Source organism: Dicentrarchus labrax, unplaced genomic scaffold (assembly GCF_905237075.1).
Source record: "Dicentrarchus labrax unplaced genomic scaffold, dlabrax2021, whole genome shotgun sequence".
NCBI lineage: Eukaryota > Metazoa > Chordata > Actinopteri > Moronidae > Dicentrarchus > Dicentrarchus labrax.
The window spans coordinates 14,467,178-14,482,504 of NW_026136701.1; the positions used below are offsets into that span (position 1 = coordinate 14,467,178).

The 15,327-nt window shown below is 39.0% G+C and overlaps 1 protein-coding gene across 5 annotated transcripts in view; it reads right to left on the minus strand.

Annotated features, from left to right (window-relative positions):
• The window catches only part of LOC127372893 (dipeptidyl aminopeptidase-like protein 6), a 73,291-nt gene that overhangs the window by 29,610 nt on the left and 28,354 nt on the right, over nt 1-15,327 (minus strand). Inside the window, exon 1 of one of the 5 annotated variants that reach the window (XM_051416940.1) lies at nt 5,238-5,512. The exons of the other annotated variants lie outside the window; for them this stretch is intronic. Within the exon in view, the coding sequence (XP_051272900.1) occupies nt 5,238-5,294 (57 nt within the window). The 5' untranslated portion in view covers nt 5,295-5,512. Of the gene's footprint in view, nt 1-5,237; nt 5,513-15,327 lie in introns of those variants that run through there. 5 annotated transcript variants of the gene reach the window in all.

Sequence of the window (15,327 nt, forward strand, 5' to 3'; positions counted from 1 at the left end):
CCGTTCTGGGCTACTGTAGAAACATGCAGCTTCCGTGGAAGAGGACCTGCTCCCTCTGTAGATAAAAACAGCCCACTCTAATAAAAAAAACTACACTACAATTCTTATTTTCAGGTGATTATAGCTAATAAAATCCTACTGCAGAGCTCCATCTGATTGTGACAATCATACAACAATCACTCCTAATCCAAATTTAGCAGGTTATTGGTGTTTACAGATGAACTCCAGCTCTAGCCACATTATAATTATGGGCTACAATTAAAAAATTTGACAGAACAAACACTGACATATTATGACTTTATAAAGCGTAAACTTTAAACTTTATGATGAATGTGTTAGCAAACAGTTGCTTAATTACACATCCAGCTGACACAAAACAACCATAGGATTCATTTGGAGTCATATTTGTAAATTTAAGTCAAAAGTTATCTCTCCTAATGGTTCGGTTTTAGTTTCCACCAACTCCTCAGGAAAGTATCTGTCCTTAAGCTGCTAAATGCTCCATTATGATTTCCAGAAAGTCGCTTACTTTTTGTGTCCTCTTTTTGATTCTGGGCAGAGCAGGTACTGTACAGTGGGTTTATCAGACATTTCTTTGCTAAACAAAGCTGCCTGCAGCTGCTGGAAAATAGGTAAATGAGATCAATGAGAGAGAATTAAAACAGTATAGGCCATAGAACCAAAACAATGAGCTGAAAGATGATAAAACTCTCCCTAGAGCAAAGGGGATCTGGAAAGTCGGATAATAATTCTTTGTGAATTTGTCACTAGAAGCAACATTTGACTTATTATTACAGTAATATAAAAATATGGATTAGGGCAGCTTTAATATAAAACTCTTGTATTTTAGTGGTAGTAGTAGCAGTAGTGGTTGCAGAATTATTACTAGTGGCACCATTGATGTATTAGTAAGGCAAGTGAGAGGAAGAAGTGCATTGTGTTGTTCTTTCACAACAAGTCAAAATAATATTAAATGATTTAGAGTGCTGCCTTTTATACCATTATCTGATTGCACCTGGGTATAAATTATTCAATATCAATAACCGGGTCAGTGTGTCTCATTCAAAAATACCAATAGTGCCAGACTCATCTTATTGTCGGACCAGATACATCACAAGACTGGAGTGAGAGGCACCCCAAGGGATCTATTCTTTATCCTCTAAGAGTGTGTGTGTGTGTGTGTGTGTGTGTGTGTGTGTGTGTGTGTGTGTGTGTGTGTGTGTGTGTTCATTGTGTGTGTGTAATCTACTTGAAATTTCTCACATGTACCTGGATGACTTTTAGTATAACTTAAAAGGACCAGTGTGTAGGATTTAGCAGTGACGTTACAGATTGCAACTAACTGAACATCACTGGCGTCTGTATTTGATGACCTGGGAATGAGAACAGGCTGTGGAGTGTGTAGGAGAAACTACGGGGGCCATGAAACTGCACCAATATGACTATGCAAAGGTAGTCAGAAGGCTGCTTTCTTAAACAAATAACTTTTTTAATAATTTAATATATAAATTGTCAACCAATTCTAGATGACTGCTGAGCTGCCTCTTCTCTCTTACCCTGTGTTGCTTGACACAGTATTACAAATCACAGCACACTCTGCTGGATTAAGTGACACCAATATATTACCACAAGTATTTTCTTCTGGGTTATATACCAGGAAAAAAAGTTTTCGTAACGGCGCATATCGGATAACATGTATAACGAAATCAATATGTCTGCAATAAGCCAATATCGGACAATAATACCGTCCAACTGATATATTGGCCAGGCTCTAATGTAATGCAAGAAGACTGAGAGTCTACTGCCACACTAGCACTTATGTGAGGCTGTACTGAGCTAAATGCAAACGTCAGTGGCTAAAACATACAGAAACACACACATACATAAGAACTTAAAATAAAACATACATAAAAAGGCAAACATACCAACTAGAATGAAAGCTAGTAGTAAAGGCTGCTAAACAGATAATCTGCTTGACATTAATAATATCCACATTTTTAGAATTGATAGGAATAATTCAGCAATTACAGCAGAGAGACAACAAAACCCACATCACAAAGCACTATGCAAAATCATTTAATAACAACACTGCTCCGTAATTTCAACTTTGGCATGAGAACAAAATGTTTTCCAAGGCCAGTTGCTCATTTGTGCAGCAGCACTGTCCTCCAACGTTTAGCAGCAGGTGGGAGTAAAAGGCTTTTCTTCCTATACAGAAGCAGGTTTTAGAAGTTTGAAATCTTGCCTCCTAGTGAAAACCAAGTCTTAACCCTCATGTGTGGTACAGCAAAGCTTTAAGACCTCACAAGTATAGTGGGATCCCTGAATTGGATCCCATGAATATAGTAAAAGAATCAAACACACACATTCACACACACAAACATTCATGAGCCTGTGATTTGGCAACTCCATCTGTAATGTTATCCCAAAGTGGCTTAGTGTGTTTGTTACAGTGTGTTGCCATACATGAAAGTGTGTTGATTTTCCTGGGTGACCCTATATGAAGTTAATTATTTGAATAATCCACAAACAGATGTAGAATAACTACATTTTTGAGCGTATGCTTCACAGATCAGGAGTGAGAATCTGCGGGAAGAGATCCATAAAAGTGGGAAATGTGAGTTGACAAAAAAAGACACATGGAGTTATAACTAGATATTTTCTGGGCTTTGTGCTTATTGGTCTTTGTATGAATTAATAACATGCTGTACTGAGTATGTGGAACTGGGAGAGAGATGAGAAAGGTAAAAATGAGGCAGTGTTAACTCCTGCCGACTCTATTAACAGGAAAATGGCAAGACTGAGCAAAAAAAAGAGAATATGAATTACAAAACTGGCACAGTATCTTTTAATTATCAGAGGAACTAGCACACAACAACATGACTGAAGTTGAATCATTCAAGAATGGATCAGTTGGACGTAACTCTTGCTTTTTTTCCCTTTCTTTTTTAAACTTAAATGTTTCCCTCAAAATGTCCCTAAATATCAAATCCATTTTGAGTTAAAAGAAAGATAAGGGAACTATTATCCTTTCACAATAATTATGTGCAAATGGATGTACCATGATGAAGGTTTTAGGTGGGGGGAGAAAAATCACAAAAACGCTCAGATTGAATTTAATCACAGCCGAATGTTTTTTCAAAGCTGTATGTGCTTTAGGTCTTATCCGTCTCATCCATTTTATTTAACAGGTTTTTTTGCTGCATGAGTCACCTTTGAGCCCCTCAGTCTAGATGGGTGCTCGTGTTTTAAATGACAGGCTGACTAACCTGCTGTTGGAAATGGCATTCAGTAAAAGTGGGTACTACCTTGAACGAGACAATGACATGAAGTTCATGGAGGGTAGGTGAGAATAACAGTAACAAAACATTGTGTGGTGGCAATTTCTGTCACAATCTGCAAAAGTGTGAGGGCTGTTTGCAGCGGTAGCTCAACAAAAAACACTGACAATGATGGTGTATCAGATAAAAAAATACGGTGCATTTCCTGTAATGACTGCCCTAATGAAAACAGGAGCTTTTCTTAATGGAGAAGAAGAAGAGATAGCTTGAATTTATTCACTTATATCTTCAGATTCAAGCTGGATAAAGAGCTGAGTGCAACACATTGCCCAACTGCATTAAAAGCTCCACTGTCAGCAGCAGTGATATTGCAGTCCGGAGGGCTGGAGTTCAAATCGCAGAGGTGCTTCTTTAGCTGTGTGGTGCTTCCTGTGCTATGATATCTTCGTCTCTCTGCCTCTGTCTCATTAAGGAGTAGATGCACAGGCTGGCATTCACATTTGAAACTGATATAACCAACGACCAAGGTCATTGCTGAAGCTATGATGGGGGGGGGTATATTTTCCAAGCTCCCCATCCAACAGGAAATGGTTTTGTTTGTTTCAAGCGTGCATAGGAAAAAGATGTCGAGGCCGTATGAAAATCACTAGCGAATACAAATGCGTTCTTCCTTTGACTGACAAAGGTGAAATAATTGCTGCATGTGCATACTGATAACGGTGTGTTATGATGTGTTGCTCTATGTACAGATGAGCATATGTGCATTTCACTCTCTGTGAGCTTCCTTTTTTAATTCTAACATCTGATTTTCTCTCGACTTTCAAAAGAGCTCCTTCTCCCTCCTTTTTTTTGTCTGATCTCAACATTGTTAAAGATCTGCTGTACTTCTGTCGACTCTGCACTCCCACTTTCATAAATGTATGAATAGGACGCAAAACATAAACACTTTACACTTGAAATATTCAAGAGACGCAAGAGAGATAGCTTTACTGAGAAAGTGCACAAGGAAACAAGAGCAAAACCCAGGTGAACTTAAAGCGACAAAACCTTTCCCACTTGGACAAATATCAAACTTAATTATATCCTTCCCATGCAACAATTGTGAACAGTGAAGAGCCTTCACCTCCACTAATGAAACAGACCTTTCTTTTTTATATTCTCACATATTCAGGGCATATCCTTTGAAAAATGCACCGTAAGAGCCAAATACTCAACAATTAACAACTGTTATGCAACTAGGTTTATTGTAAAGATGTTCTCACTTCATATGAGCAAACATGAGTTTATTTCTGTGAAGCACCTTTCATCCTAAATTATGATATCACTGCCAGGAGCTCAGTTATGTAAATCCAGGAGTGGATCTTGTGTCTACACGCCATTACATCTCTTCACAGTGTTCCCTGTGGCCTCATACAGAGCATAATTTAAACTCAATGAGTTGTCAGAACAATACAGAAGCAATTAACACCCACTCTCCTTTCTCTCTTTCTTTCTGTTGGCTGTGCAAACTTTTATATTTGGTTCTGAACCCAAAACAGGAGGTTCTGTCTCTAAGCAAACACAATTGTGTATCAGGAGTCCAGAAGCTGTTTTCACAAAGTCAAATTGCTCATTAAAACAGGACACCACACGGGCTTGTTACCATATAGATGCTCCACCTGTGGGCTGAGGTTACAATAGGAGTTCATTAAATATTTAGTCAGAAGTTTGTTGTTAGTAGTTGTTGTTGCATACATTCAAACTGACGCACTCAACCTTTTCTTGCTTGCATTTTTTTTTAAAAGTCGTACAGAAAAAGAGATTTAAAAAAAAATGTTCAATTAGAAATCAAGCTGTGCTGAACATCATCAAAAACTATATTCCCCGATACTCCTACATGGGCTTGTTTTGTGAGCGATACCACGCAAACACAATGATGTGAGGATAGAAAGGGAACAGCTCTGTCTGAAGTCCTACCTGATCCTGCTGCTGAGCCGCCTTCAACGGCCCGTTCTCGTCTTTTGCAGAAGTCATGACGGTGAATTAAAAGAGGAGAGGAAGGAGAGGAAGGAGAGGAAGGAGAGGGAAGAGGAGCGCGCACTATGTCCGCTGCTGACAGGTGCAGAATAATGAAGCGGAGGAGACGCAGACCGCGAGAGAGAGAGAGAGAGAGAGAGAGAGAGAGAGAGAGAGAGAGAGGGAGGCGTACAAAGTGTTCAAGGATATCCAGTGATTTGCTGGAACAATGAAGAGACCGTGGGTGCAGAGACAGCGAAGGGTTCAGCTGATGTGCAGGGGAAACTGTGGACCGCTGCGATGTGGGAGGTTTTAGTTTGTCTTTGAGAGTGGCAAGCGGCATCATCCCCCCACAGCTCGATGGTGGGCTTCCTAAAAGTCAAACCCATACCTGATGTTTGGTCGCTATTTTTACGACCGAGGCGCACTTATTTGGAGAGATGGAGAAAACCTGGAGGATTATCAGACATCCTTTCAGCAGAAAAAAACAACAAATGTCAGAGGCAACTGCATGTCAGACTGCTATCGAGTTATTTTTTTTCCATCATTATCTTCAAAAAATAATTTTATACAGCAACGTGAAGCTACAAAAATCAGACCTAAATGGGAGAGTGAAGCCACGAATAAGCAAAAACTGAAGTAAAAATGACTTCATTGACTAAACATAGCAGCTCCAGGTGGTGCAAAAGTATCCGCACCCTTTCCTGAAACTGCAAAGCTTTACCATTTCCATTTCTTTGTTACTTTCCCTCCACCACAATATAAAGGAGAGCTCAAGGTTTTTTCCTTCCACCTGGACCTATATATAGTCATACCAGGCGCCACTTCCCACTGCTCAGCTCTGAGCTCACAGCAAGTCATAATATGGAGACCTGTCAGTTTGGATCAGATCACTGTAGGCACTCATTACTGGGAAGTCCATTACACAGGAAATGGAAACAGGAATCAATGCAAGTAGAACAAACTACTTTCAGGTATCAGTGCAGTTCAGGGTGGATTTTTAGTCATATCTTGTTCAAGTTAGAGAACATTCATGACTAACAATGTTCTTTGCATTGCACTTTGGGGAGTTGGAGAGAAAAAGATTTACATAGTGTGTCTATACTCATAACAATCATATTCCCTCCACTATATTGTATGCCAGTGCTGCTGTATTGCCAATAAAACAAAGGGTTGCTGCTGGCCTGGCTCTTGAGAAGCAGTGCTACCGTCCTCCCACATAGAGCAGAAATAGTTCCAGTTCCTAACAAAACACTGTTTGTGCTGTATCTCTCTCACCGTGTGTCACATCTCTGTGCACACACAATCCACACTCTTGTTAGCACAGCTTGTCTGCCTATTTGTGCTGCACACACACACACACACACACACACACACACACACACACACACACACACACACACACACACACACACACACACACAGTGCTGTGGTTCTGGTGAGAGCATTTCTTCAGAAGTCATGCACATTCTCTGCAGAGCTCCTGGCCTTTTGAACCAGTCATCTGTTGGAGGGAAAGGAACTGAACAATCTCAGATAAGAAAGAAAGAAAGTGAGTCACTGGCAGAGAGGAGGATGAAAGGGAAAGAAAGAAAGATTCCCTTCTTACGTTAATGTCTTCAGTGTAATGCATAGCAGTACCTTTATTATCAACTTAAGGGGTAGTTATTGTTAAGGTGCTGGCGCATTCTCTCTCAGATTTGTGGATCTATAAATTAACAGAAGACAAAAAGAGCAAACTCTAAACTCTGGAGTAAAATTGGCCATTCATCTTAAAATTGTAAGAGTGCATGCTGATTATGTATTATGCAGTAAATCATGAAATGTTTTGATTGCTCCAGGAAATTAAACTGAGCAGTCTATCTTGTTCTTTACAACTTTGTCCATTACTTAGTTGAGAATTATGCACCGGAAGACATGAAATGATGCCAGATCATAAAGTTAGATTAGGAAAAAAGTAACTGCTATCAGACCAGATTACAGCTAATTTGATTATAATTACATTTTGGGGTATTTTGTTCCTCTGTTTTTGGAAGATTTATTTAATCTTTAAGCATACTTGTTCAAAAGTTCTGTGCTCTCATGTTCTGAACATCATCAGTACTGTTAGGTTCATCGAGTGTACATAACAAAGTGAAGTCAAAGTTTAATCATCCTCCATGAATAAAGTCTTACCGGTTCTCTTCAGTCTTTGTGCAGGCCAGAAATTTCTGATTTGTGGATGCTAAAAAATACATAATGTCTCTCATCAATTTTTTAATTACATTTAAAAGTAGTGACACAGAGATTCCTTAACTACAGAAGCCCATTTAAGTATCTGCCAGGGCGGTATCTCCACCAATACCAGATCTTATTAACTAAACCTGGTATTGACCATAACACGATTGATTTACATTACATACAATTTCTTCCTTGTTTTCATTCAAAGTTTTTACATCCATTCAGTCATTGACACTGACTAGGTTTTTACCATCACAACAATTCTTGTCCTGACGTTAACTTCCAACGTTACTTGGATATCCTGAGTTGACCAGAAATTGTTTCCTCTGAGCATTACATAGTCATGATAAAATGGAAAAGAAAAGAAGAATTTATGGACTAGAAATGAAGCATACAAACAGATAATAGAAAGAAAGTATTAAGAAGAAGTTGGATGCAAACATTTCCTAGAGTTGCAGATGAAAAACACACTCTTCTGCGGAAGGATGAGTCAACTTTAAAAGGCTATACAGCGTACCAAACACAACATTTGGCACTGCTGTCACTGTGCAGCTCCACACTTGGCCTGAGGGAGCTGCATGACCAGCTCAATGCCAAGACTCATTTCAGCACCAACGCTGTGGACAGCTCCACTGACACATGAGAGACTGTTTACCTTTCACTAGAAAACAAAATAATAATTACACATAGGTTAAAAAGTAATAGAAATATCCAAATAATATAATGCAGACATGCAGCAAATTAATAAGCATCAAATTAAATTAATTTTACAATTTAAAATTACAGTTTAATCCACAAATGTGTGACCGTCTCTCTCCTTTCCCCATTATCCGTTTTCCCTCATACTAATGTGCTTTCCACAGTCCCTCAGTGGCAGATTAAACTTCCTTCGCTCCCGCCAATAAGCCGGAACAAAGTTTTAAAAGAGGTGAAAGGCAACAGGACAGCATTTACAAGATAAACACAGCATTAAACAAAAAGCAAACACGGGAAGCGCTTAAGAGACCAGCCAAACCCTAATAAACAAGAGAACGAACCAAAACACAGCGAGGGGTACAAAGATTGATCATCACAACACGATGCACGTAGGTTCCTCGCAACAATTACCTTCCAAAGAAACAGCAGACAATCAGGCTTAATTGGAGAAGCAAAAGAAAATGCAGTCATGTGGGGTCAGATCGTGCCAGCAAAGCCTTTGATTTTACAACACATGCTCTCCTTTAAACCTGATTTTTATCAGCTAATTGGCATCATTTTTATTCATATTCTGTTTTATCATTTAGCAGTTTATGTGCTGCCTGAGACAGCGTCTCGAGGCACCACCTGTCAAATAAATCCTGGCCCTTCCAAGACCCTTAAACAAGTATTTGTTGTGACGTTGTTTCCTTTTTCTTTATTTTTAGGGGACCAAACAGTCATTCATTTAAATGCCAATAAACAGTATGAATGTCTTCAACTGCATGCTAGCTCCCCCCAGTGATCACTGGTTGTCTGACATCTTAATGCTGGTCATAAATAAATAAATATTCAGCAAATGTCTCACAGGGAAATTTCTCTTTTAATTGTTTTCACTCCAGGGCTTGTGTTTATTTTATTACAAAAAACACAGACACAAATAAAGGTTCATTATGAATACATTAATAAGGTTGGTGCAGCCATGCAGTTGTTAAAAAGCACATAATTTACCTTAAATAATGTTTTCTTATAAAGGAGATTGTGGATAAATAATATAAAAGCCTGAATCCCCAACTAACTCCGCCTACAGTCACAGCCTTCAGTCCTGTCAGTTAAGACTAAAGCGAAAGAGAAAAAGAGAGAGAGACGAGGACAGCTAACAAAGGCCGGGACAGTTTTTTTTGATAACCGATCATTATCAGCTGCTCTCTCTCCACAGCCCAAACCGCAGAGCAGAAAGCCTCACACAGCCACCGCCACTTAAACCAACAATGCCAGGCAGCACACCATTATCTACCATGTTTTTGTATAAATGCATCCCTGAGGGTTTTTTCCAGTCTACAGACAGCACAATATCGCTACGCTGATGAGCACATAATATATGAGACCTGAGCAATTTAATGCAATGCAATACAATACAACAGCTTTGCAAAGCTTATAATTTTCACATTTAGTCTAAACTGTGTCAGAGAGGTGCTAAGTCAACTGTGTGGTACTTTTTATTTTTGTAGTGGTGTTGTATCATACATTATTAATCAGCAACCCACATTTTTGGATTTACTTCTAATCAAATCAATATTGTGTACTGACAGGCAGTTAAAATTTGACCTTTTCACATACGGAATTTAGTGTATTTTATACTTGGCAGGCAAGACCTCTCAGCAGAGCGTTAGCTACCACTGAGTACACTGAGGTCATTTTCTCAGTATTTCTTCTGGGAATTTGGGGATTTAAGCAGCCTAGGAAAATTACACACTGCAATTAAAAACCCCAACATGATGGGCACAGTATATTATAGGCTGATAGTGTTTTCAACCCTCAACTATTTTTAGTCCAACCAATAAATAAATAAAGGGTTCAGCATTTCCCCACCAGAATTTTAGGGCAGTGTGGAGAAGGCTCTGAACCATCATTAAACCACGTTGAGTCTAAAGGTATTGAAAATGTAATCAAGACGTTCAGTTCTACAGATTTTAGTGAAATTAAGCCCTGTTTTGGATGGATTTTTTCTGCATTAGTCATTCAATGTATTTACATTCAGTAGGCTAATCATCTCTCTATATAGTAGTTTTCGTTGGTAGTGACGGAGTCCGCCACTAACGCATTGGGTTCAGATTACCTACCTAAACACAAGTGATTAATAAGATAATGCATGTACTGCATATAATCCAGCATTATTTGTCTCGTTGATAACAGCCTCAGTGTTTTTTGTTCACTCTCGTCACAGCTGTATACATCTTATTGTGAAGTAGCCACAGGAAACGTAATGTATGTGTAACTGTGATGAACATTAATCAAAAACACATCTACATAACAATACATGATCACTTTTAATGTTTGAGTGATGGAACAAGAAGCTGTTGGATGAAGATCTGCAGAAAACAGGCTGCGCAACTCCAACTCCTCAGCAAGGTAATCAACTTTACAGTGCCCTGCTGTTGTGTGGAAAACTACTTGCAGCATGAGATTAGATCACGGATGCCATTATTATTGACTGACTTTGTTATTAAAACAATGTGAGTTTGTTTGTTGACACTAAACAAATACACCAGATGCTCTTTTGCTGTTTTTCTTACAAAGTAACTGCTCAGTAAGTGTTTGCTGTAGCATTAAACTGCGTTTTATTTACCATGTTAACTATGGGTGTGGCCAAATCATCTAAGACTGACAAATACAAATAATTAAAACACTATACAGACTTTATTCCTAGTGTCTGGTCAAAGTCCTCTGAGAGGTGTGTTGGGGGGACTTAGACCTGCAGCATTTGAAATATCCTGGCTACAGTCCTTTTTGAAAGTTGAAATGAATTAATAAAAGGAAATAAACTGTAATCCTCTTGCACAATGCCAATAAAATCCTATCAATCAACAACGGCTGCTGATTTAGGAACAAGCTGTTTCCATTCAGCCGTGCTACCAGCTGTCAGCCCGGCCAACTCAATCATCAGTCACGTCCCCTTCACCCTCTGGCCCGCCGCGACTCCTTTAGCTGTCCAACTATCAGCACACCTGCCTCTCTGGGTGTAAATACTGCTGTTTGCATCTCCACCTCGGCTGTGCTGCAGCTGTAAATCACTGGTTAAAGATAAACCCGGCATGTGGGCAGTGCTTCATAGTTCATCAGAGATCATCACTGTACTTAAAGGTCATAAATTCAGCGCTGAGAAAACTCGCCTACGTATGTTGTGGAGTGATGGAAGTGCAGAGAAGTTTTCAGACTGCAGTCAGAGGCAGTTTTTCACTGTCTGGACATACAGAGGGGTAATCAACAAGTCCACAAGTCTTTAATCAGACTCATTATTGGTCCTCTACCAAGAGAGGACTTTCAGGGGGAAACAATTAATCTCCCATTGTCTTGTATGGAATTGTCTAGACACACACACACACACACACACACACACACACACACACACACACACACACACACACACACACACGCACAAACTCACACACACGTTATAAAGAATTACAATAACTTTGTATCATTCCCTAGCCTTTGAACCTCACTTCTTGACCCTCATCAATATTTAACTGTTTTTCTGGGAAGGCTGCCACACTGGTCAACTTATAACAATAAATCCAGTTGGTTCACATAATTCAGTGACACTACACCTGTGTGTTTTTTTTTGTATAACATACATTCATTTAATTTTTAAGTTCATAAGCATCAAATCAATAGCATTTTACAGTTTTTTTCAGTTGCTGCATAGTGTTTGAAGGTGAGCATGCCATATTCCTGACAACAGATTTTATTTATTTATTTATTGCCAACAACTTATGCAGCAATATCTCTAAATACTAACATGTTCTTTTTCTCAAATTGGTCGCTGACACACTAAATCCAATATGACGCAATATGAGCAGTCTTAGAAAGAGGGAGTCCTGTTTAAGGAAATCTTCCTGATTTTTTTTTTCCAGTTTAAGTATAATTTCTCAGTCAGTTTGCACTTTGCACTTTTGCTGTTGTGACTGATAAATTAAATGCATTCAGTTTCATTATGTTTTAAAGGACCCTTTGCACAGAATATTTTTTAATTCAAACCTACAACAAGGAGTTTTTAACTGGTTATGAATTTAATACTTATGTTTCAATATGACTGACATAAACATAAGACCATCGGTGTGAAGACTGATTATTTCTATGCAGTTATTTTTAATGCCTGCAACTGGGATGGATTTGGTCGGACTTCCCTTGAAAAGACATTTGAAACATACAAAAAATGAAAGTTCCTAGTTGCTGCCTTAAAAGGCATTGTGTAATGAGAAATAAGAACACAGAAGCTAGTTTTTTATTTTATTATTCAGTTTACATTATAGCAGTTTTAAATCCCCTCGTCTGAGTGACTCAGGCTCATGATGTTAGTTTTTTTAAATCTATTGCGTTGCTGTGTGCCCCATTCAAATTATTTTGTATGTGGTAACCAAAAAAAATACTCCAGTGAACACCCCACTAGCTCTGCACTATCTGCACACACAACTTTCAACCCGAGACTCTCTCCTGAGGAAAAAGATTATCTCAACTGCACAACACCCCACAGAGCAGCGTGGAACAGGCTTTCATTGAATGCCTCCAAACTCAAACTGTAATAAAAGATCCATACAGATTATTGTCTTACAGAAATGATAGCCTCTGGGACCAAAATGGGACTCTTCCAAGGGAAAACTGCACCAGTGGAGAAAATAACTGTGAGGGAAAGAGTATTACAGACTGCCAATAATAGAGACTCACAATGTGGTCCGAGTTTGGCCGCAACAGTAGATTTCCGTACTCCATTTGCAGGACGTCCAAAGCCCCAGCCCTTCATTTATTGCTAGTGCTACATAGGTTCCCGTGAACATGCAATACAACCTCACCGTGAGGCTGTTCCTTAAATTTAGAACAAAACCGAACACAGACACATAGCAGACCACAATATTTCCAGGGTAATGTGGTCTGCTCAGAGACATCATAGAAGACCGACAACATCTGAAAGAGTCTCAGTGTTTACAGGACAAGAGCTTCACGGGGCAATATAGAGAAATCATTTATTTGTGCAAGTGCTCAGAAGACAGAGAGGTTTCCTCCCCACAACAGTTCATTTAAATCAACACTACAACAATACTTGATTGTTTTCTGAAACCAGCCTGGTTCTATTGGATTTGGCTATATTTGGTTTATTCTTTGTTCAGGCTACATGCAACAACAGGTTTGCACATAAAATTTTTAACACCAGCTTATCTGGCATTTTTTGAGATAATCGTGCCGAACAAAAACAGAAAATGTCTACAGACACATCTGCAGGCAGCCTTGTCAGTGTGGCTGCTGTGCAACAATGTTAGCACTCTTCCTTGTGGGTTTGGGAAGGTGGTGAAAAAGTTGTATTTGAGCCCTGTACTAGTCTCATGCACCCTGCTGTAAACATGTGCCTGGATTTCCTGTAGAATAGAATAGAATACAATAGAATTAAACGTGACTTTTCTTTGTTTTGATATCGGTATTATATATCGGCCATTGGCAGCCCTGCTCTCTAAGTATATTGGCACTTGCCACTGAAAAACCCATGTTGGTTGACCATTAGTCTGATGTAGTTTTTTTCCACAAAAGTTTAATTATATTGTTGCATATTATTAAAATTACACAAATATTTTAATTTCTTATGTGTAACTGGATGATTCTCAGAGTACACCATTCAGCCATAACATTATGAGCACTGACAGGCGAAGTGAATAACACTGATTATCTGGTTAACATGGCACCTGTCAGTGAGTGGGATATATTAGGCAGCAAGTTAACACTTTGTCCTCAAAGTTGATGTGTTAGAAGCAGTAAAAATGGGCAGAGTGAGTATTTGAGTGACTTTGACAAGGGCCAGATTGTGATGACTAGATGACTGGGTCACAGGGGAGTAGTGGGGGACTCACCTAATTGTTACTGTGAGTGAGCTAGTCATAACACAAGTAATAAATATAAATAATTATTATTAATGATTATTAAGTAATTCTATGAACATTACAGCAATGCTGGAACAACATGCCAGTGTCTCTCATGAGCTCATACCATCAAAGTGTCTTTTGAAGATTGCAGTTATTTACAAAAACACCCAAAGACAACTTTATGCAACTGTTCAAAAAGAAATTAGGCAAACAGAAGTTGAGTGCAGCGCTATACTGAGTGGAAATGACTAATAAAGCACAACAGAGAGAAAAATTATGTCAACAAGGAAACAGTAAAAATGCCCATTAAGTATAGCACATGGGCAGCTGGCATATACGTACACGAAAAAGAGACGAGCAGGGTGAGTCAGTGTGCATTTATAGAGCATTAACCCATCTGCTGATCTAGTTCTCATAAAACAGACTTACGAGCCTCATGAACTTTATGTGTGCTCATCAATGGCTTACAAGAGGGTCATAAAATGAAAAGAAGAACAAAGTTTAAAGATAACACTGCATTTTGGCAAGTTGTTATGGAAATTAGTTAGAGATAAAGCACTGCCACACGGGCAATAAATAAGGAATTAGCAGCAACGTGGGCTACGTATTTAGATCAGGGAGTTGCAAATCATCAAATAAACAAAAGTCTCAGGTGTTAAAACTGTGATTCAGTGGGCCAAAAGGAAATAATAATGAATCACATAGTAGGATGGGATAATTAATATATCAATCCTGTACTATTCTTCTTAAGAATGGAGTAGTAGAGATACCGAGGGGAGTGATTAAAAGCAAATTAGCAGCATCTGAATGAATAGTGCTTCATCGTTCGCCATTCACTGCGGGTTGGAGAAGGTTTTCATCATCCACGTCTCAAAGGACCCCCACCCCCCACTAACAAAAAATTTCCAATCTAGTTTATGTTCAATTATTCTCTCTATCTTTCTTTAGTATTACTTCCGTCCCAAATGAGGCATTTTACACACACACACACACACACACACACACGCACCCCCCCCCACACACACACACACAGCACAAAGCTACCCTAGTGTTATTATTATAATTTAAACCATCATCAACCAGACCGATCACCCAAATGGCATTATTTTTCTCACTTACCTCTAAAGGTCCAGTATCTAGCCACACAGACAGTTGTGGTCTTATTTTCCCATATCTGTCGCTAAGATTTCTGCCTCCACCCCAGTGCCACGGAGGTGAAAGCAATTTTGTTTGTGGTGATTACA